Genomic DNA, 23580 nt, shown 5'->3' with positions numbered 1-23580 from the left:
CACTTTCAATTCAACATTACTCCCATAAATAAAAAAAGATGAAGAGAAGAGGCTGAACAGCTTAATTAGTGAAGCTTCAAGTTAATGTTTCAAGTTTTATTTGGAGGGAGTCATCGCTTTCAAGACACACAAATTCAACATTTCCTCACCAAAACCTTTTAATGATGATGCTGCCAAAATGTTTTTGTTAGTGACAGTGGTTTTTCGTTTATTTAAGGGTGCGGTTTTCATCACATTTAGACATGATAGTATCTGCTTTAAAGAGGCTTTAACACTGGCAGATCAGCATGCCAGTCAGATTTTGAGGGTGTTACAGTACACTGACTGCCCTCATGATGTTAGTGTGACCGGAGCCTGGGATCCAGCCTGTCACCACAATCACCATATCGCCTGACTTGAAGAATCCTCGTGCTTTCCCTGAGGAGGCATACAGAGAGAAACACAGGAGGATGTGTGAGTAAGACGGTATCATAGCATACAGATAAACAGGCTAATGGAGGCAAACAAATAGACACTGACCTATATCCATGCCAAAGTTGACCCTGTTGTCTACATCATCTGCCCAGACAGGAGCAGGCAGAGGGTGGAAGAGGACAGGAAACACTCCTCTTAACAGCTGAGACTGACGGGCCACCTGGGGAAGACGACAGAGAAACATGAGGTGACAGCTCAGCAGTGACTTCTGGGTTTTGTCGCACTACAGTGAATCTTTATTTGTGCCGAATAACAACACGTTGTTCGCTAAAGGTGGAACATTTTGCTTGTGGTGGCCTACAAGGTGATAAATGTCTGTTCATCCACAATGAGTAACTGGTTCTCAACATTAAAAAAACAACAATAAACAAATGAAGAAAGAAAAACAAACAAACACAGCACATCCTAGCCACAGTCATAATTAAATTAATGCCTCTATAAGGAGCGTTCAGATTTTGTTGACTTTGGAGCCCCTGTGTACAAAAGCAGTTGTATCTCAACCATAAAAACCACAAAGTATGACATCACAAATAAAACTGTCAACAAAAATCTCCTCATTCATCCTTTTAAGTGGCTAACACCCCTCTTACTGTAACTTTGCCTGTAAAAACGTAAAAACAGGCTCATTTCATCTGATTTCAAAGAGAATACAACCCGGTGGCAGACATTAAGAATAACTACAGAACTAGCCAATCCTCTTATCCTTCTAGTCCTCACCCTTAAAAAGTTTCAGTTCAGGGCCCCAGACTTTACTGAACAAACCTCCACTATTATCATTATTAAATCTCCAGATGTACTGTGTTTGCCATTTCTCCCATCCACAAATCACATGAGTACAGAGTCCAGTTTCTGCCCTCGCAAGATTAACTTTTTCACACCATTCCCAACAAGACAACTATTTCTTTCAGTGTTTTAAAATGGGGAGCTGGTTGCTGCAAGAATAGTTATGAGCGTGTCAGGCTACCAATGCCTCCCAAAGCCTCTGAAAAACAAAGCAAGATGCTTTTCCATCATGTATAAAGTGTACTGCATGAAAGAATATGTTAAATTACTGATTGTAGACTTAAAACAATTCCAAACAGGTGAAACAGGAAAACAAATCCGTTAAAAAAAAACTTATAGTAACTTTTCCCTGGAGAAATATAATAGAATCTGTGTAATATTTTAAACTGTATAAGACTATGACAATTATGTATACGCTCTGAACATCCATCCCAGACCTCTTCTTTTTGTTCTACATTCAGCCCATGCCTGTTTAAGTCCTCCTGTGTTTAATGGAGCTCTGTTTTTGGAGGATCTGATAAAAATTTTATTTATTGCTTCCAGAGACTCATGTTCATCCAATATTTCAAAATCGGACATAAGCTTCCAGACACAGCCTTGAAGTTGTAAAAATCTGAAAAAAAAAACTTGATGCAGGGATATTATAAGCAACCTGCATTTGTGTGATTGCAAATCAATTTGGTTTGTAAAAATAAATACAGTCATGTCTATTTTTGACCCCTCATCACAGGCTATGGCTTTGTGTCACATGCAACAAAGAGGCAAATGTTTAGATTTGAATCTTGAGTTTAAATATGTTTATATCAAATTCATTGCAGTTCTGTACAGACAGTGAAAAAGGTGCAAAAGTGCAAATGTTTCAGTCTATGTTGGACTTTTTTCCTCAGCGCAAAATGAGGCATTCATGATGAGTCACACTTTTTAAAGATTATTTTATAGGCGCATATAATCAATGATCTAGGCCTTGATTTAACACACATGAAGCCAACTGCCAGCAGACTTTGTGTGGTGTGTGACTTTGTTTCATCTGAGGTATTTATAGAGACTTGAAGACACATAAGCATCCAATATTTAACAAAAAACAACAAAGATTAGAGGGAAAAAAAATCAAAATGTTATTTTGCATAACAGAAGCATCTGATTTTGAAAGGTTTTGTTCTGACCCTTTAAGGAGTCATGACCCCCAGGTTGAAAACCATTGCTCTATTACCACGGTGACACGATTCACTGACATTTTGGCCTTAAGGTTATCTAAAAAACTAAAGGCTAGACTTTTTTTTAAAATTGACTGTGCATATTCAATATAACAATGTTTTTGGCGAACCCCTGACCTTTTCTCAGGCCAAAAGCAGCAGGCCAAAACTTCTACTTGTATACAGTAAATAAATACATCATGTGCTTTAAAAATCACATTCATGCTCCCCAGAGGACTAACACTTTCCATTCTGGACAGTTTATAAACCTTTATCTAGCAACACTGTCAGGACAAAAATGTCACATTTGCATAAAATGTAATGGACAGAATAAGGCTAAACTACAAAAATAAATAAAGATGGATTACGTGTCCCCACGTCCTCCCACTGTACAAAAATGAAGCTAAAACATCCAAAATTATATTAAATTGTACTTACTATAGTTAATATTAATTAACATTATTTTAGAAGAGTAAGGCTTTTGCTTTGTTTAGCCTTTTCTTGAAAATAACTATGAAATCCACTTGATAAAAGTCTCCTGTTTCCCAGCAGTATTGAAAATATGTCCATTTATGGAAAATAAAGGTATTTTGAATGAAAATGGGAACTAAATAGTTTGCATAATAATTTTCTACTAAATCTATTATTGGAACCCTTACAACAGTTGAATGTAGATGTTTTAATTGATAATTGGTAATGTTTTAATTCCAGGTGGTCCTGCAAAAGAGAGGTTGCTCTCAGGAAGTTTCTCCTGTATAAATAAAGGTTTAGACACTCAAAATGAGAATGTTGTGACCTCAAAAGTTATGGGTGTCATGAGTGGGGTTGCAGGGTAAAGCCTCCATGCAGGCAGCCATCCACTGTGCTGAATGTGTCTGCACCAGGTCCAGATGTGCTGCTCTGAATCTGACCTCGACCTCTCCATATGGAGCATATAGCAGGAGGAGGGAGCTCTTACGTGGATTAACTCCACAGGACTGTAAAATGATGGGTAATCATGATCTGCTCTAAAACATTTTGTGACACATTTTGTGTTCCGATCAAATGATTTAAATGAACTGTCCCTGAACAACAAGCTCTGTAAAAAGCTCCATACAAGAGAAACACACTCACACATAGACACAGTCAGCGAGATCAATCCGACATCTTTAGCACTGTGACTATCAACAACAACAGACTGAAAGACTAAATACTGACTCTATCACATATTGTTCAGTTTTGAAAAGTGTGAGTCATCATCAACAATTAAGTTCAACAAGACAAATGCATTGCTGGTTCATAGAGACACACTGTACCTGAGGACTTCTGGTGACGGCAATAATAGGACAGCGAGGGCGGTACCTGGACAAGAGATGTGCCGCCCTGCAGAGATGAGGAGGAAAGGATGTTGAGAAGGTGGAAAAATATCATCAGTACTGACACATGCAGTATGAACAGCATCTCCATGTACAGATGAGTACCAAATCAAAGGAAAATCATAGTGTCGTTCCAGCCACCAAGACAGCTTCAATGTTCCTACATCAGTAGATACCTCACTTGTGAATATGAAGCTTTAATATGTCTTTAAAAAGATGGTTGCTAACAAGTGGCTAAATGAGGTTACAGAAATCATTACCCTGAACAGTGATCACTTACTGGTAATGATGCTGAAGCCATGCAACCGTGGTTCATTTGTAGCTTAACGCATTTCCAAATAGAGTTTATTTTCTGCACAAATGCAAAATCCAATGGAAAATTCACTTTTTGTAAAGGGAACCAGAACGATGCTAACTTCTGGGTTGGCCTACAGAAAATTCCATCCCTGCAGCACTCCAACATTGTTGCTACCTGTTAAATATAAGCATGTAAACTTTGTCATTGTGATCATCTTAGCAGGCCCACATTAGCATTTAGCTAAAAGCACTGCTGTGTCTGAGTACAGCCTCACAGAGCTGATAGCATCGCTGCAGACTCTTAGTGTTTTTTTCCTTCCAATCTTGATCTAAAATCAAGGTCAACTGTGTCTGCTCAGCCTCTTTATACAAGTAATAAAGTCTGATGGGATCAAAGCATTTGCATTTGTTATGTTTCTCCAGTCAAATGTTTTTTTTTACCTTAATTTGTCACACAGTGGATGTTGTATGCATTTATATGTGTACATCTACGTGTGTGTGAGAGAGAGAGAGCAAAGAAGTGTAATCTTTATTTTGCCAGCAAGCAGTCAGAACAGACAAAAATACACAACAACATAAGGGGAACACAATAAACATTACAGTCAACATAAAACTCTACCCTAAGGATGCGAAAGCAGGAAACAGAAGTGCAATATTCAGTCTTTGCTCTGAAATGAAAAAAACATAACATCTGTTGCTCCAGCCATTAAAGAGTCTGTATGCATGTCCAGGGGGAAGAAGAGAAACTCAAAAAACACTGGTGATATGTTTACTCAGTTCTACACTTCAAGATTTCTGTCCATTGCCATAGTTCAGTGGCAATGCAGGAAGTGGTGTGCCCCATATATGAAGTGTCAGTTTAGGGTGTGGTTGTGGGTGTCAGGGGGTGGATGGGCACGTAGAGGGTTTAACTTTCATGCAGGAAACTGCATCCAGTTTCAGACCTTCAATTCACGTTCACATTTTCAGTAACAGTAATCATAACCTTTCCATGACCTTGAAGAAACTGTTTGACATTTTGGGAAAAACACTTCACTTATTTGACAAAAATTAGATGAGAAGATTGATTCTACTCTCATATATGCACAGTAGATAATATACCCACAGCCAGCAGCCTGTTAGCTTAATGTGGCTTAGCACAAAGACTGGAGACAGATGGAAACAGCTAGAATGGCTCTTTCTGAAGGTCATTTTAACATATTGTCTTTCTTTAAATTGAACAAACATATAACACAATACCCTGTTTCCAGGCTTTGCGATAAGCTAAGCCAAGAGCCTCATGTCTGGTTGGGGCAGATGGCTGCTCACCTAGAGCCTGGTTAAATTCGGTGCTATGAAAATAAAATTCACTTGACTTTAACACACAATATGTAAGTTCTGCCTCTCAGGATCTCTCCCACATTGAAACGATAGGTGCGCAGAATCCAACACTGTTCTGTGTAATTGTAATATTTAATGCAAGATATATTAGTCATAGTAGTCTCAAGTTTTAATCTGTTAACAAGCACGTTTTGTGCTGCAGCCACCTGATCTCATCTACTTTCCAGGTGAGGCACAGCTCATCTCGAAGTCTAATAATAAAAGACGTAGTTTGATGACGTGTACTAGCATGGGATCATGGGAGTTGTTGTCATTCATTCAAACACCCCTACAAATGAAAATGTATCTGATGTAACTCAGAAATTATGTTCATGGACAAGGACATGCGTTTAGTTTTATTCACGTTTTTCATTTAGTCAAGTTCGCTGACTTCTTTAACTCACTTTGGTGTAATATACTGACATATCCAATGTATCCCGTTTTTTCCCGCAACTTATAGCAACTAATGGCAAGTAAGAAACATGCTGTTATCTAAAAGGGTGTTTTTCCTTGCTAAGGCTTGGTCATGGTGGGAATTTTTTGGATCTCTGTAAATAATATCACATAGAGTGTGGACTAGAGTTGCTCTATATAGAAAAGACCTTAAATAACTTCTATTATGAATTGGTGCTATATAAATAAAATTGACTTGAATCAACTCTCAGCAAAAACGCAAATGTCAAAATGTCAAACTAATTCTTTAACCATGCTGCAACCACACATACTTGTCAGATGATGGTAAACACACCTGCCGCTGGTGGTGAGGACGATGATGGCCCCGGCACAGCATTTGAAGGAGGACTCAACAGCTCCGATAGCTGTGACCTCTGTGGGGTCAGAGGAGAGCGGAGTGAGACGACGCAGCTCCTCAAACAGCTGCTGGTGGAAAATGGCCGCCTCTGCCTCCCTGCAGATCTGAGAGACAGTGACAGAGGAGTGAGGGTGTGGGGGAGATGGGGGAGGAGGAGGGTTATCAGGGGGCACTAAGTCAGATGTAACAAAGTGGACATGATGCTCACACACAGAAACACACACCGAGTGCATCATTGCGACTGCCTCCACAGGGAACAGTCCCTTGGCGGTCTCCCCAGATAACATTACACAGTCGGCTCCATCCAGCACGGCGTTGGCGACGTCACTGCCCTCTGCTCTGGTTGGCCGTGGGTGGGCCACCATGCTCTCCAGCATCTAAATACACACACAATACATTAGTGTCACATTAGTCTTTTAACCGCAACTAAAATGTCATAAGTGCTTTGTGTCTGTGTGAAGGGATTTCATCAATTAGTCCATCAAAAATATGCCACTTTCTGTGTTAATTTTTGTCCTGGATGAGAAAATAACGCACAGCACAGGCTTTAGGGAGGGAGTGAGGAGAGGAGCTAATGGTTTTGTGGATGGATGGTCAGTAGTGGAGGAGAAATGAGAGATCATTTAGACCGAGGCAGGCGAGTATGACTTTACGAGATCATTATTGGCATGCCGGAGACTCAGTATTATGAGTCAATAAGCATGGCAGACAGTTGGAAAATGTGATAGCTACCAGTGTTGCCTGAGAGACTGCATTTTTGTAGTAGCTAAGCTGCTGCTAATGCTGATTAGTGCGTGTGTGTGTGTGTGTGTGGGTGCTGTTCGTGGACTTGGGTCTCGAGTAGCAAACCTGCCATAACGCTGTCACTCTGAGTCAGGAGCTGTAGCATAAACAAGATACAGCACTGTGACTCAACATGGCTGCAGGAGTGTGCATGCATGCGTGCGTGTGTATGACGGCAGAGGGGTGTGAAAGAGAGGAAATGTGTGTGTCTTTGAGGATGAATTTATTGGACAACTGAGGGTGTGTTTGTGTGAGTACATTATGTAGGAGTGGAAGGTTAATGTGTGCCTGTTAGGTTTTAATGTTAGTTTACTCGGACCCGTTTGACATATGATTGGATAACACTGCAGTTAATGGTCTAAATCTGCATATTTTATCCTTTTATGTGTGTATGTGCTTGTCCCTGACCTGTGTGGCACAGATGACGGGCTTCCCGGCAGAGTTGCAGCGTCCAATCATCATCTTCTGGGCGATGAAGACTTTCTCTGCTGGGATCTCGATCCCCAGGTCGCCCCTAGCAACCATCACGCCATCGCTCTCAGCCAGGATCTCCTCAAAACTGACAGAGAGATTTTAGGGGAGGAGGAGGGGGATGAGGAAGGCAAAGGATTCAGAGTTTGGGAGTTTGAAAAGTGTACAAAAGAAGGGGTGAGCAGGGATGAGGGAGCAGAGGCAGAGAGGAGAAAAACAATACTGTTTGTGTCTGTGTACTTTATCCAGGATAAATTCAGGGCAGATTTTGAACTGCAAAAAAAAAAAGGATTTTGCTCAGTGCTTCTGGGTCTTGAAAACATACTGAGGATAGAGTTGCTTTGTGATATAAATCCTATATCATCTGGATGAAATCCAAATGCATATGTAAATACAGAACAGCAGGAATATATGCTGGGGATGTAAACTCAAAGGATAGTTTGGAAGTGGGGTTGTATGAGGTACTTATCAATAGTCAGTGTATTACCTACAGTAGATGCCAGTTGGCACACCTTCAGTTTGGAGAAGCAAACAGGAGTACCAGCACACAAACTAAGCAATGTACTGCTGTGGACAGAGTCAGCTGCAAAACACATTTTCATCCCACTTCACTGATGACTTATTTACTTACTGACAACTCAGTGTCTCATACTGAAGCACAAGGTACAGTTTAGCAGCTGTATCTGACGTGGCAAGAAAGCCCTTTTAACGGATTATTGATGCTATGAAACTGTCTTTGACCACAGGATTAATGTTGTGAAACAGTCTCAGTTTGGTTAGGTTTAGGCCGCAAAAACTATTTGGTCTCATGATGAAAGTCCCCTGTCACTGAAGCAAGTCACTACCCAGTCTCCTAGGTCAAAGTCCTGAGTTTGTTCCCTTTAAAGGGACAGTTCACCCCCAAATCAAAAACACATTTCCTCTTGCCTGTAGTCCTATATATCCATCTACACTGTTTTTGAGTGAGTTGCAGTGTTTTGGAGATATTGGCCGTGGAGATGTCTGACTTCTCTCTTATATAATGGGACTAAATGGCACTTGACTTGTGGTGCTTAAGAACCAAAAATCATTTGAAATTCAACACCAGCATCTCAGAAATCATGACCCAGTTAAATAAGATGATTCACAGACCTTGTTGTGAGCAGTTTATATAGCAGTTTTACCATAAAGGCAGTGAGGGAAAATATGTATTTTCATTTTGGCGTGAACTGTCCCTGTAAAAAATAAGGATACAAGAGATGTCAAATGAGACTCTTCACATCAAATGTTGATACACAGCATCATTATCATGAAAAATTTCTTCTTTATGATCCGATCTAAAAGATCACATTTAATTAGAGCCATAGTTAAACACTGTCAACGGTCAGTGAGCAGAAGAAGAAAGTGAGAGATAAGGAATGGAGATGAGAGAGCTGTGACATAAATTTTGTCAGATACATTAAGTGGCAGCTATAACACACTCAGACAGCCATACATAGATGTGTAAAATCTAGAACTGACATATGTCCATCCATCACTGACAGCTGGCTGTCCACGGGAGCGCTGGATTCAGGAGTCCTGTCACAGCCTCATTATGACATTCTCACTGCCCCCAGCTATTGTATCGCTCAAAATAACTATCTTAATGGTTTTATTTATAGCATTTTTTCTTGACTCACTTCTGAACCCCTTGCCGGCTCTCCACCTTGCTGATCACTTTGATGTTTCGGCCGTGTGGCCCCAGAACTCGTCGCACATCCTTGACATCCTGGGCAGAGCGGATGAAGCTGGCAAACACTATGTCTACACCCTGAGCTACCCCAAACCTCAGGTCAGCCTCATCTCGCTCGCTGACCGCCTGCAGGCCGATCAGGTCGCAGCCCGGGAGGTTGACACCTTTACGACTGCACAGCACCCCGCCGGACTCTACCACTGTATTCACCCAGTCAGAGCCTATAGAGGAAGGGGAGATAAGAAGTTGTGAAAACCCTGAATTGAGAATAGCCAAAACTAAATGTCTTTGTAAAGCAGTCTTCACTCTAGTGGATCTCTACGAAGGAGAAAACATTTAGATCTCACTCAGTGTAGTGCAGATCTCTTCCCTGCAGCAGATGGTGATGCACCTACTGCAATGCCACCAACATTGCCAGATGGAACCAGCGAAGATTTGCAAAGTTTTGCAGGAAGTTTTTTGAATAGTACAGTCTTACTGTTCTGTGAAAACACAAGCTTGTCAGATGTGTCTGGTCCCCTGATATCACTTTTCTTTGAGTTGCATATGAGAGTGTAACGGTATTAGAACCAAGAATTCTAGGTACGCCTAACTCTGTAAACTCAATGAGGAAACAATAAACTCCATTATAAGTACTCACTTATTTAGAACATTTTGTTATTTATTTTGAATATTACAAGCAACAAGGCGACAATATAACAGATATAGAAAACTATTTTTTTGGCAAAGCTCACAAAAGATGAAATTCTGAATAATTTACCAGTATGGCAACCATGAAGACACATAGCAGTGAAATATAGCAAAGATTTATCCATTTCATATTGTCTTTAACTTTAGTGGATCGTAACATGGGCATGGAATTAATTTGCAGATGCTCCGGTTTAAGACGAGACCAAACTTTTTTAATGAATGTCAGGACAAAGGCTAAACTGCGGCCTTCAGCAGACTAGTAGATAAGCCTTGTTTTTAGCCGAGCAGTTGTTGATGACTTCCACCCCACCGGATGGTTAAGAGGAGTGAGGAGTCATTGCTGGAAATATCGAAAAGAGAGCTCTTTTGACAAATCTGTAGCAAAATGTGTGCATATACTTTCAGAATGCCATTTAGGTCAGACTTATTGTAGGACAGTGCATAAATGTGTCTGGGATTTCTCAAGTTACAAATCTGATTTAAATCCTGGACTGTATATACTTCTGACACACTAATTACAGTGGACTGGAGAGCCTCAGATATGATCCAAATGACATTACCGCTAAAATGGTGCAGAAGCAGATTTTGCTGAGGGACTGAAAGACTCCAGGAGAGCAATGAATTCAAGAAAAGGTTATTCAGCTCAGCAAGGTTAGACGAAATCTCATTCAGTATGAGTTATAGGGCCGATCGTTATGTGTGGTCTTTTGTCCATTAATGCTATGAATTAATGTATTAAAGCAACAAAACAGAAGGACTTTGTATAGACTATAATGAGGGTAAATAAAATGATAAGCTGATTTAATGATAGCAGACAAGAATCTTAATATATGTTATATATGTGTGGGTATGCACATGCATGCAGATGTAAACATATGTTTGTGTGGATATGGTTTTTTTTCCATCTTTTTTGTCTATAATGTGTTAATGAGTTTTTTGTGTGTATTTATATTGCAAAATAAAACATTTTCTAGTTTATAAGATTATACCTGGTTTAACTGTCTGCTTTCATCAACTTAAAATCAGCTGTAAACTGAACTACTAAAGGTGAAGCTAGAGATGGACAACACAATATCTCTCAGAAAAACTTTAGAGACCACATCATATTATTCATCTAAACGCAACTGTACAAAATAGTGTATGGAAAACCAACAATTTCAATATTTATGTTTTTTTTAAATCCCTCTTTAACATGACTGTACTGATGCAGCACCTCCAGCATCTGCTATTGGATTTTATTTGCTCATGTTGCTTAAATATTTTGTGTATACTTTTTACCATGATGAAATATGTCTTAAACTACTGTACTGTACTTTTATTATTCTAGGCTGACAAGATAAGGCAAAGGGGCCAATGATTATGTACAATAATACTTTTTAATTATTATTATCATGTACAATATTATATTATAACATTACGTTTATTATCAGATGCAGTATTTCTTTTTATTACTTTTCAATGTCATTGCCAGTACTACTTTTTCTATTTTAGCTTAATGTAGTTCAGTCTTTTACTTAACTTATCTTACTTCCATTGTCATTCAGCTAAGCACTGTTTTGTTTTGTTTTTTTAACTTTTATTCATTCAGGGTAGGTACACTGAGAGCGACGCTCTCTTTGGCAGGAACGCCCTGATCACATTCACACAGTTATACATTCACACCTAGAAGCTGCTCAGTACAACCACAGTCTTATCTGCGAGCCACTGAGCAGCTCCACTGGAGTGGTTGGGGTTAAGGAACTTGCTCAAGGGCATCTCAGTGGTGGTAATGGGGGAAGGGCAAGTGCTGCCTTTCACTTTCCCCACCCAGATTTATCCTGCAGGTCAGAGGATTGAACCGGCGACCTTCCGGTCACAAACTCGCTTCTCTATCCTTTAGGCCACCACTACCCAAAATTAACACTAATATCATATAAACACTAATATTATATAAATATTTACTCCTTATACACTTAATATTTTTACACTGTATATTTAATAATCTTTTATACTAATACAATTTTTACTCTTATGTTAGTGTAATGTTTTGGAGCAATCTCTGACACAAGAATTTAATCAAGTCATATCTTATCTTTAGCTAACTCTGGTGCATTTACATTTAAATATCGACACACTGTACATTGTAGTTTTTCAAATAAATAAAATAAATAAATCATAAAACAATAAGACTAGAGGCAAGATGTCATCATGTTATTGTTTTGTTAGCCCTCTGGGTTTGTTAATGTTGCAGTATTACCTGTTTCTAGGACTTTGAGTCCAATGAGGCCGTCATCAATGTAGATCTTGCATCCTTTCTTGAGGACTTTGGGCAGACTCGGGTAGTCCACCCAGATAATCTTCCCATCTGTCTTATCTTTGTCGGTCTCTGCTGTCACTACACGGACATGGCTGCCCTTCTCCAAGGCCACCTCCTCCTCCACTTTCTACACACACATACACACCCACACACACACACACACACACACAGGGGAAAGAAAGTAACACTGCCGTTAAGAAAACACCATCTTCACCATTATCAACAAATTGTTAACAGCAAGATGCACTTGGTAGACCTAATTACTTGATGACTACTGAATTAAGTAATTATTTAAGCTAAGTAATGCATTAAATAGCATTTTATGTCAACATCCTTGTCTTCACAAAAGTATGGAAGGTGTTATATATGTCTCACCACTAGCTGTTTCAAGGAAATCATGTCTAAGCATGAAACCTGTGGAACAAGTAGGGAGTTTTGTCCAAGTTTTGTTTTAAGCTCCTTTATTTGCAGCAGTGTGACACACAAACTGTCCTACATATTGTTTACCATGCACATAAGGACCAATAAATTCAGTGTGTCACTCACAGATTTGGTAAGAAATGTATTAAAGGTGCATTAAGAGATTCTGGAGAAAGACAGTTGATTGTTCAGTCTCATTCCTGTTTGTCAAATACTTATGTGATTGGTCACAGCCTCCCATCGAAGAGTAGATTTTGTAAAGCCTGAAAACAGAGCAAAGAGAAGCAGTAGAAGTCTGTTTTTCTCTCAGACCACTTGAATTACATTATGCTAAAAGGTTATTATGGAACTTTTGCCCAGTGACGCCAAAAATAAACTGCCTCCTCCATCCCCTTCCTTTTAAACAAATAAAAATATTCTGGCATGTGGCATGTAAGAAATGCAATATGGCAGCCTTCCAAGTTCTGATGTTGTCATCTGAAGTATGTTGGTGCACCTCTATCTGCTGTAAACATGGTGAGCATGTAAAAAAAGATCAAATATTTGGTTTTCTCATCCACTGTTTGCTTTTGCAAAGCCACAACCTGCATCGGAGGCGGGTGGAGAACCTGCTTGATTAAACTGACAAACTAAATTTGAGTGCCAATGATGATGATAATGTGACAGTTTTAAACCGTAGAGATATGTACAAATATGTCAACTGCTTTCTGCTGTTGTCTACCTCAAAATTTTTCTGGCATGCTCACCTTCAGAAGTCAAAAAAAGTTCACACAAACCCCTCCCCACAATTATTATCAATCATTAACAATAACTGGGAAAGCAACTGATGCCAAAGAATAGAAGTTGTATTTTAGTGAAGTGATGGTCAGCATGATAGCACCAGCAAACTCTTGTTAATTCATTTCCCCCACATATTCAGTTTACTTTGTTTCACTCTCTCTGTCACCCCTGAACATCCCCCCAGTTATCTGCTAAATCATGCAAGAAATGAAAGTCAGAAAAAATAGAGATTAAAAATAGAGCTGGTAAGATTATGAAAATAATATATGATGCCAAATATAAACAAGATACAACTTTGTGTAGCTCAGGTGTTAATAACTCTGTTTTGTCCTCAAATTAAGCTACTAAACAGCTACAACAAGCAAAAATCAGTGTGTAGCTTGCACGTCATGCAGAGCATTTTGTAAGCTAATCAAAGCATGAAGAGGTTTCCAACAGTTTGGAGTTATTTGTTCAGCAAAGCAGACAGCATGCAACAGCAACACAAAGAACAACACGACTAGAAGAAAGAAAAGGACATCAAAATAGTTGTTTTGTTTAAAAAAGGAGGCATAAAACTGATGATGATGCACAGTGTTCGACATATTTTCAGCACCTCTTACAGCTGATTGCATGTGACAGGTTGATTAGGTTCAGACTGTTTGACAGATGAAACACAACACGTTTACCCCTTTCACTAATCCAGTGCGGATCTCTGGACCCTTCGTGTCTAAGGCGATGGCAACTGGCCGATAATACAAGGGGTCAGAGGTTAGCGTCTCCACTGCTTCTCGGATGTTTTTGATGGTTTCACCATGATACTGACACAAGGAGGAAAACAGACAGAACATCAATACATGACTGAAGGAAGGACCAACATTTTGTAGAAGCACATGTACTATCTGTACTTACTTCATGTGAGCCATGAGAGAAATTTAGACGAGCGATATTCATTCCCGCCTTGACCATCTCTTGGAGATTAGGAATTGATCGAGATGCAGGACCTGGAAGGAACAAAAGGGAGCGGATGTTTGTTTTGTACTTTATTTTTTGAAGAAACAAAGAAATACAAAAAAAACGCAGTAGAACAACAGTTGGTCACCTATGCATACAGATGATATACTGAGGGAAATACTGATGGAAATACATGTCAGTTCATATAGTAACAGATGAGTGATCATCTCGTGAGGTCACAATCCATTACTTCCAGTACTGCAAGAATTAATCAACACAGAGATTTCACAAAAAAGAAATTCTCTCCGTATTTTGAGCATTCAGTCACTCTTTGCTGGAGTCAGTCTGTAACCATTTTAGGAGCAGCCCCAACCAGTGCTGGCTGCTAATAAACTCTGTAATATTTAGATGAGCTGCAATATTGCCCTAATAATCTGTAGAGAAAGAACAGTCAAATCCATCCCCAAAAGTATTCTGTATTACTTGTATTTCCTCCTGCTGTGAAAAGATTAAAACTGAGCTGAATCTATATGTTGATTCACAGAAAAATGGACGACAGTACTTTGATTTTTTTAGGCAAAAATTATAATATGAAATGAGACCATTTGTTGCTTTTTGTTTTCTTTGATTTGATTTGGTTTATTTGGATCCCCTACAGTCTTACGTCTGGCGTAAGAACAGAACAATAGTGTGATGATAACTACATCTTTCAGTCAACAATCCAGCTGCAGTGCTGTTCTTGAGTGAGTCAGTGTTTAATTTAACATAATTTAATAGTTCTGAAAATAAAAGTCCCTCTTCCCATTTCAGTTTTTATTTTTGTTAGCACATAAGGATTTTTATCTCTTATTCTTCTGTTTGTTTGTACCTTAAGAGCATTATCTGGCGTGATCTGCAGTCTCCTCATGTCTCTGTGAGCTGCATTGCCCCACACTGCACAGCAATAATTAATGTGACTATAGATTAGACTGTGTGAAATTACCTGAAGAATATCTTTAGATAAAAAATTTGCAATTTTCATCATTCTTTTAGAAAGGTCAGTAATATGAGCTACAGAAACACATTTGTTATCATGGCTTTAGTTTCTTCTGTGATAGTAAACTGAATATCTTTGGATTTTTCACTGTTAATAAGACAAAACAAGCTATTTCAATGTGTCAACTTATATTATGTTGTGTCTTTTTCACTATTGCATGATTTAGAGATTTTTAATTGGCCAAGAAAATTCATTAATTATAAGAAAGTTCGATAGTTGCAGCCACACATTGAAAATTAACTATGTTGGCTTATTTAAGTGCTACTCAATTACTTTGGAAACAAGCCCTCCAGTGAGCAGTGAAGAGCGATCTACGCTCTTAGAAATAAAGGTTCCAGAAACGTTCTTCCCAAAGGGCTAAGGTTCTACCCAGAACGATCTGCTTCTGAAGAATCCTTCTTTGAAGAGAGTGTTCATCTGTGTAAGACTAAAGGTTCCATTAAGAACTGTTTCTATCCAAAGAACCATTTTTGGAAGAAAGTATTTTTCAAGCATTGCTGAAATCCTTGAGAAGCTCTTTTGTCAAGGATTCCTTGTGCCATAATATAAAAGTGTTCTCAGTGGTGCCCCCATGCTGGGTTCTAGATAAAATACAGATATAGATAGGGATATAAAAAGGTTCTCAGTAGAACACCCTGGGTCAGCTTTGGATAAAACCCTTGGAATATTAAAAGGCTCTCAGAAAAACCTCTTGGCTTCTCGATTAAACCCTTGGAATTATTCATTCATTTGTTTATTTAATTTTACTTTATTTCATTTTACTTTACTTTATTCTATTCTATTTTATTCTATTTTATTTTAATTATATATATTTTGGCTTTTTTTTGTTATGATCTTTATAGTAAAGAAGCCAAACCAGGGACGTGGGTGCAAATACAGACTTTGCTAAAAACTCAACATGCAGCACATTTATATCTTGTTATTGTAACTTGCTACAATGTTTCTTACATTGTCCCTGATAAATAAACTAATGAATAAATAAAATAAGTCAGAGAGGTTCTGGAAAGAATCCCCCTGGGTGAGTTCTAGACGAAACCCTTGGAACATTAAATGGTTCTTGGTAGAACCCTCTGGGGGGCTCTGGGTGGAATTATTTCAACATAGAAGGGTTCTTTGTGGAAACGCTAATAGTGGCTTCTCAGTGAAACTGCTCTCAGATAGTTCTAGGCTTAACCTGTTATGTTGGGTTCTAGGCAGAACTCTCTGAAAGCGTTTCAAGTGGAACTTTTATTTAAAAAAAAAAAAAGGTTCTCCTATGGGGAAAAGTCGAAGAACCTTTATGGTTCTAGTTACCACCTTTATTTCTAAGAGTGTATGCATGTGAGAAATCAGAAGTGGTATCTGCAGATTCAGAGATCTGGAAGGACTAAGAAGCAATTTGTATATTGTGTTTCCTTCTAATTACTCTCTTTTCTTGCTGGGCAGAAGACGAGCAGACAGAGCTCCACGCTGCCACAGCCAAGAATCAAACCCTGCCAACACACTGGAGGCCACCCAGCACCGTGGAGCTGACTGCCAGCGATGACAAACAACAGTTGCCAGAAAACAAACTCAAAACTGAGACTGACTGTCTGCGACCGGTTGTCACACTCACCGATGGTGCAGATTATGCTGGTGTTGCGTGCTGTGATTGGCTCCTGGTCGATGTCCAGCAGACAGAGATGCTCCAGGAAGGTGTCAGCCATGCTGGCATCCAGCTGCTGGCGCTGGATGAAAGAGTCCGGCAGTGTCATCGCCTCTGAGTAGCGCCTGATGCGAGCTGTAGAGACAGAGAAATGATGTCAGCAGGGTGAAGTCAGTCATCAACAATCTAATGCCAACTCCTCCTGCGATAATGAACTAAACACCTCACATGGAGAAAAAAAAGTGTGTATTTTTAATGAACAAGAACAACAACACTTCAAGTTTAAGTTTATTTGTTACATACATTACAAGTACAGTGTACAGTCAATGCAATGAAATGCATTTTGCCCTGGCACTCTCAGCCAATACAACCATAAGAATAAATACATAAATACACAAAACAGCATGTAGAAAAAACATCAGTAAATAAATGGAGATATGAACTGCAGCTTTTCCCCACAGATTTTTCAGTCACAGCAGAGGAAACATATAGAGTAGATACTGAGTATGTTGACCTGACATTAACTACAGCGTGGAGGGATCATGAAGATTTACATGCTGACATTCAGCGGTCAGATGAGTCAGTAATATGTAAACAAAACACTGCAGTTTGGCAGATATTCTCTGACAAGCAGCAAAATGGCATTTGAAAGGAGACGGGGAGGCTGATATTAAAGCCATATAGAGGAAATAACAAGGGCTGTATGGTGATATTTGAAAGAGAGCAATCCTTTGATATACAGAGGGCTTTATATCAGACAACTGAAAGGAAGAGAATGATCTTTTTTCACATGGACTTTAATAAAATATTATCTCCAGCCTGCCAGTGTAGGAGCTACATGTTTTTCTCCATCCTGAAAACTATACTGCCAACAAATTATCCATGAGGAAATGACAAATGAATGGATGAGAGTGTGAAAAACAACAACAGTTCTAGTATGATACCATTTGTTTTCATTTAATCCTATAACCCATAATTTATTCACTATTAATGCTTCAACTGTGCAATACTGACTGTGCAGTAACTAAACTGTGCAGTGTGTACAGCATTGTTATGAATTGTTATATATTGTAGCATGTAGCATGCACTACCTATAGATAGATAGATAGATAGATAGATAGATAGATAGATAGATAGATAGATAGATAGATAGATAGATAGGTGTCAGTGTTGAAAACATCACACCTTAGTTGTAATTTGGCTGTTATGGTTTTCACGAAATACACATTTTTCAATCTTTCCCTCCATTGTTGGACAGCTTGTAGTTTTATATAATGCTTGTTGAACCTACATTGATTGATTTTTACCTCAACAAACTGTCACACAATATTGACATTTTATTTTTTTTTTACAAAGCTGCTATGGTGGGCATGTCAGCAAACAGATACCTGTTACACATCCCACAGAGAAACATTAGCATTAGCATTAGCAACATTAGTTTCTGTCCACCTGTTGCAAGTCAAATATTCACTCTCCTTCTTGCTCTGGTTCTCTTTAGTTGCTAAATTATCCACTACGTTTACCAGCTACTTGGTCTCTCTGCTGTTCGGTGCGTGACAGGTCCACAGTCGGTTTATTTTTCCCTGAAACCAGCTGGAAATGAAGTTATGAGGGCAGCAGGAGTGAACCAAATCATTAAAGTTGCAAGTTTTAAACCAAAACAACAAGCATTTTATGAGAACTAATTATTATATTATATATATATATTGTGGCTGCACCGGAAGAACTACGAACTATCACTGTTCTCAGAATGCTGTTTTTTAGGAACCATTGTACATGTGTACACGCACGCAAGTGTATGTTGATCGGAGGACAAGCAACCACCATTTTTAAAAACCCCTGTAAGACGTTAACCATAACAGACAACACAAAACACAAACGGCTTGTAAGGAAAAAGGAAAATGGAATAAAGCACAGACAAATGGACTGACAATGAAGCCCATAATGATGGTTTTGACTATGTTACTTCTGAGCTCCTATTGGTGGTGTGAATGCAAAAAGAAAAAAAAAAACCCTTGAAGATCAGGGGATAATTATCTGTGGATTCATAACTATGAGCGACTCACTACATATACAATAATTTGAACCGTTGTTACTCTAAGAATATTGATTGGAGAGGCTTAAAAAATAAAATCATCTGTTATCTGATTGTTATCTGATTAGTTTGTCAACTAATAAGTGATCTACAGTCAAACTACAAGCAAAAATTGTCTCTAAAAACAAACACATTTTTGCTCCCTTCTTTAAACCTTAAACCTATCACTCAAATTGGAATAACTAATGCCTTTTATCACCTTATCCCAGTGATTCCACCTGTGCTACATAAAACCTGAGAGTAAAAAGCAGTAAATGAAGCCTTCTTGTCTTTCTTACGGAGCATTGTATTCCACCTGACTGAAGGCTTTGAGCCAGTACAATGGCTCCCATTTTAAAGGATGTCACAGTCAGTCAAGCCTGCAATTTCTGCCACCACAGGGGAGGAGAGAGTAAAGACCAGAGAAGAGGAGGAGAGCCTGACAGACAAGGTCGCTGCTAACAGCACAACAGGAGTGAAGAGGTGATGAAGGGCAAGGAGAGGAGGAAGACTGATGGTGAGGTGAAGAAAGGAGGAATCTGGCAAGAAAGATTTCTGTAGATCTGTGAAGGCAGAAAATGAAAATTTCAAAAGTTTTTGTTGTTAATTTGGTATTTTTGTCATAGATAGACCTTGTTAACCAATATCTATTAATAAGTGCTATGTTTTAATTGTGTTTAATTGAATTAAAGTCCTCTGTGATGAATGGACATGCAGAAACAGAGAAGCCTGCTGAGGAAAACTCCCTGATGAAAACGGTGACTGGAGGTTTTGCAGGATTCTGGGAACACGCACATCTCCTCTATCCTGTGGACTCAGTAGCTGTCAGTGTTTTCTGTCTCTTTCTCTTCGTGTCTTTTTCTCTCTCCACCTCCCTGTGACCCAGTTCTGCCGCACTGCTGCACACATCATTACGTGTCCCACTGAGATCCTCCTCTGACACTTCCCAGAGTGTACACATGGAAACACACACGCATACATACATCTACCTGTTACTGGAAGGCTGACTATAAATAAAGCAGACACCAGGTCAAAGACGGTTGCAAAACATCAGTCAACAGACAGCTTTTATGACTGATAAGAAAGGTGAAGCAGGTTGATGGGCGAGGCTGAACTGATACCTGGAATTACGTGTTTGCAGAGGGTCACGTTCTTGCATGAACACAGGTCAGTGTGCATGTGTGCAGTCGATCCATGAGCAGATGTTTGCGCAACTATGATTCAGCAAAAAAGTTCAAAAGCATCTGAAAAACTTAACACTCTGGCATTATCTAACCAGAGTGTTAAAAGAGGTTAACTGAATGATGCATACCTAATTACAGATATTTGAAAAATAACAAATTACTAGCCACCAGACTAAGACACACTTAATTAACCACATACAATGCTTTTTTGCCTTAGTATCTCAATTTAATCCATGTGAATTTTGTCAATAAAGGGTCATCTTTATTTTAGTAATGCTGAAGTAGTATGATAAAGTATATAACCTGTGCAGGTCTGTACCCACAATACAAAAGAAAATCATTGGTCCACTTACCCATATTGGCTGAACTATCCATTTTATATGATCCAAATCGACTGCACAGTTCCTCTTCCCCCTCTATTGATTTATTACTGTAATTTTCTCTAAATTTCCTCCTTTTGTCTTTACCCTTGTCTGTGCTCAGGTCGTGCACTTGTCATTCTCTTAGTCTAGTGTCACCTGAACAAGCCTAGTTCAGTCTCTTTCATTTTTAACCTCTGACCCTCTGTTGCCCCCTCATCTCTCCTCCCACTTGCACCATTCGGACTGAGTTCACTGCTTGCAACAGACAAGATGATTTTGGATGAATTAGTGTAGTTGACTCAGCCAATATGATGCTAAAAATGGAAGAAAAAAACCCAAAAAAAACGTTATGTCAATAGTTCAGTGATGACACTAAACTATCAGAGTGTACTACAGTCCAAACTGATACTTGTCTATTTGCTGCATCACTGCAGGTTATGTAATCCTCTGTGAGCTTGACACAGGACTGTTAACCCCAAAGCAGACACAGAATAGCTTTGCAACACTTTCCATAAAAATTGTTATGATACTGGAATTTTAAACTTCAGTACAATACGGGTAGAAAAAAAACATATTTTATACCGCTCGATATAAAGCAATAAGAAAAAAAAACATCCTTGGCACAAAAAAGTGAATTTTGTTTTTCTTTTTTTTTTTTATTAGCAACCTGCACACAGCGCTGATACAGGAAAAGTCACTGAACACTGTCTGGTTTTGCTATAAGCCAAATTTTAGGCAGGACAGGTCTTGAATGAGAATTTTATCTTTTTTTTTTTTTTTTTTTTTTTTTTTGCTTTGGTACTTTCAATACCATAAGTAAGGGATATTGCATGATTTAAACATATTGAAAAAATATCAATGCTTTGATACTTTTTACAAGATTACTTTCCACATGATTGTGTATTCTGCTAATTCTGTTCATTTGCTATTCTCAATAATATTGTTTTTTACTTATTGTTAGTTAATTGTTTGCTAATACTTTACAAATCAGTTAAAAAGAGCAACTTGCCAGATTGTGAAAACATTATCAACTTGAGTCACTAATAAAAAGTTTCCAACTTTCTAACCAGGCAAAATCAAAACTAAGTACGTCATCATAAATGCTAAGTAAGTAAGTAATGAATGGTTCTTACAGGAATTCAAGTCAGCAGTTATAATTGTTAACAAGTTATTAATAAATGAATGAGTGCCTGCAGCTCTTCCAGATGGTCAGAGGTCAAACAGCTCATTGGTGGATTTCACATGATAAGCTTAAGACCTAAAAAGACAAAAAAAAAAAGTGTGTTGTCATTTTGGACACTGGTTCTCCGAAATATCAAAAAATATCTCTGCACACTTGAATGTATGACAGGTGCGTTGGAGGAAGATTCAACTTGAAGGAAACCAGAAAGATTCCCGCACACTGTCTCGCTTTCTGCTGATTTATTAAATGTCCGACGTTTCAGTCTGGACGACCTTCATCAGGTATACTGGCAGCATACATTTCTACACATATATAAAACAAAGAGACTGCCTCCAATCAAAGGACTGCTGAGATTGATCAACACCTGAAACAGATTCAGGTGTCATCAGCTAGACAATACACTGGTTCCAAACATGATGGTCCTGACCCCCACAAAGAGTCTTCTTGATTTTAATTGGTGCACAAAAACTTGTAAAAAAGTTGCTAAAAATAAACAATTCATCTCTGATGCAATATATGCAGAAAATAATCTGCTCAGAATTCATCCTAATTAAGTTATTGCGTTCACCATGTGGATTTTGCATTTAAATATCCCTAAAATATGCCACTTTGTCAGGAGTTGTCAGTTTTCTCAATGTTAGAAAAGGGGTCCCTTAAGAGAGAAGGTTGGGATCCACTTATTTAGAAGGATAAACCAAAAGCTGTTTTGGTAAATAAATGATCAACCATTAGCCATTAGTTACGGTTCATAACCCCCTTTGCAAGGCTTAAAGTAGGATATAGTACCTAGAGTAAATCATTGCAGATTGAAGTTAAAGTTCCTGATGTCTGTATCATATTGCTTTTCTTATTGGAAAGCACATAAACCATGTCTTCCTGTCGTAGAGAACTGACTGATAACGGCTGATGTTGTATAAATATGAGTCTTTGAAGTGAGCTGACAAATAGAGATGATGATGTGTCTTCTTCCAATGCAAGTGGCCCAGTTTACTCAGAGTTTCTTCTGGGGGTCTATAGAATGAGTGCATGGAGCTGCATTCTGTGTGGAGTTGTATCTATGCACAGTCACGCATGAAGCCAGGCTGACAGAGGGTGTAAATCGTTAGCCAAAGGACAAACAGACCTTTGTTCCCAAGTTTACTGGAGAAAATTTACCCTACAGACCTCTGTGTAACACACCTAGTATGATATAATAGCACTGCACATAATTATCAGACTGGAATAAAGGTCAGTTTTAAGCGCTGAGACCAAAGTTCAATTAATTGAGTCAATGCAACTTAAATTTGCAACACTTGAAATAAGGAAATAGTAGAATACAGGAGCCAAGGAGCAGCATTAGTATTAAGTCTCTAACATCAACCACTTCAGCTTAACTTGTGAGTTATTTGCCTCTTTTTGGAGGATATCAAGTCTTTTTATGGAGCTCGCCAGGAAAAAGTCAAAAAAAGAAACAGCAGAGTGATCAATATCTGCTGGAGCGACAGAAACAAACAGCAGGGAAGATTTTTGGCTGAAAAACAAACAATCTAACACAAACAATCTTACAAAATCAGCAGGGTGGAGAAAGACCTGTTGGCTAGCTGCATAGAGTCCTTACACAGCAAACAGTCAGACTATAAAGAGTGCTTGTAAAGTTTAGATGTTTAGTAAAGGAAATAACCAACCTGTGGATGAATGAACCGGGTCAAGACTGACTGCTGGGGAGGAACAAGAGCAACACATGTAAATGAATGGGTTGGTGTGAGTTTTAGTGCCATCTGG

General features: G+C 38.7%; 1 protein-coding gene across 3 annotated transcripts; it reads right to left on the bottom strand.

The window, feature by feature from the left end:
* Nucleotides 1-65: 65 nt before the first annotated feature.
* pklr (pyruvate kinase L/R) lies at nucleotides 66-23576 on the bottom strand. Of its 3 annotated transcripts, none has more exons than XM_084726747.1 (12): nucleotides 23480-23576; nucleotides 16987-17151; nucleotides 14315-14406; nucleotides 14092-14223; nucleotides 12164-12350; nucleotides 9185-9458; nucleotides 7464-7614; nucleotides 6497-6649; nucleotides 6210-6376; nucleotides 3746-3812; nucleotides 520-634; nucleotides 66-417 (listed from the first exon to the last, which is right to left on the bottom strand). In XM_084726747.1, the coding sequence occupies exons 1-12, from the start codon at nucleotides 23574-23576 to the stop codon at nucleotides 311-313; spliced, it is 1707 nt and encodes a 568-aa protein (XP_084582873.1). In that variant the 3' UTR covers nucleotides 66-310. The 3 variants fall into 3 exon arrangements, with proteins under 3 accessions (XP_084582873.1, XP_084582872.1, XP_084582871.1); XM_084726746.1 differs by having other exon boundaries at nucleotides 23484-23528; XM_084726745.1 differs by lacking the exon at nucleotides 23480-23576 and adding an exon at nucleotides 20628-20830.
* Between the last annotated feature and the right edge of the window lie 4 nt (nucleotides 23577-23580).

Source organism: Lutjanus erythropterus, chromosome 9 (genome assembly GCF_056507025.1).
Source record: "Lutjanus erythropterus isolate fLutEry1 chromosome 9, fLutEry1.hap2, whole genome shotgun sequence".
Lineage (NCBI taxonomy): Eukaryota > Metazoa > Chordata > Actinopteri > Lutjaniformes > Lutjanidae > Lutjanus > Lutjanus erythropterus.
This window is presented reverse-complemented; position numbering and strand designations above follow the sequence as displayed.

Bases quoted from the DNA above. Each gene is read 5' to 3' on its own strand.
- pklr (XM_084726747.1), bottom strand. From the start codon at position 23,576: ATGGCACTAAAACTCACACCAACCCATTCATTTACATGTGTTGCTCTT. The intron at 17,152-23,479 runs GTTATTTCCTTT...CTGTCTCTACAG, and splicing joins GTTCATTCATCCACAGGTTG to CTCGCATCAGGCGCTACTCA. The intron at 7,615-9,184 runs GTGAGTCAAGAA...TCTCTCTGTCAG, and splicing joins AGCCGGCAAGGGGTTCAGAA to TTTTGAGGAGATCCTGGCTG.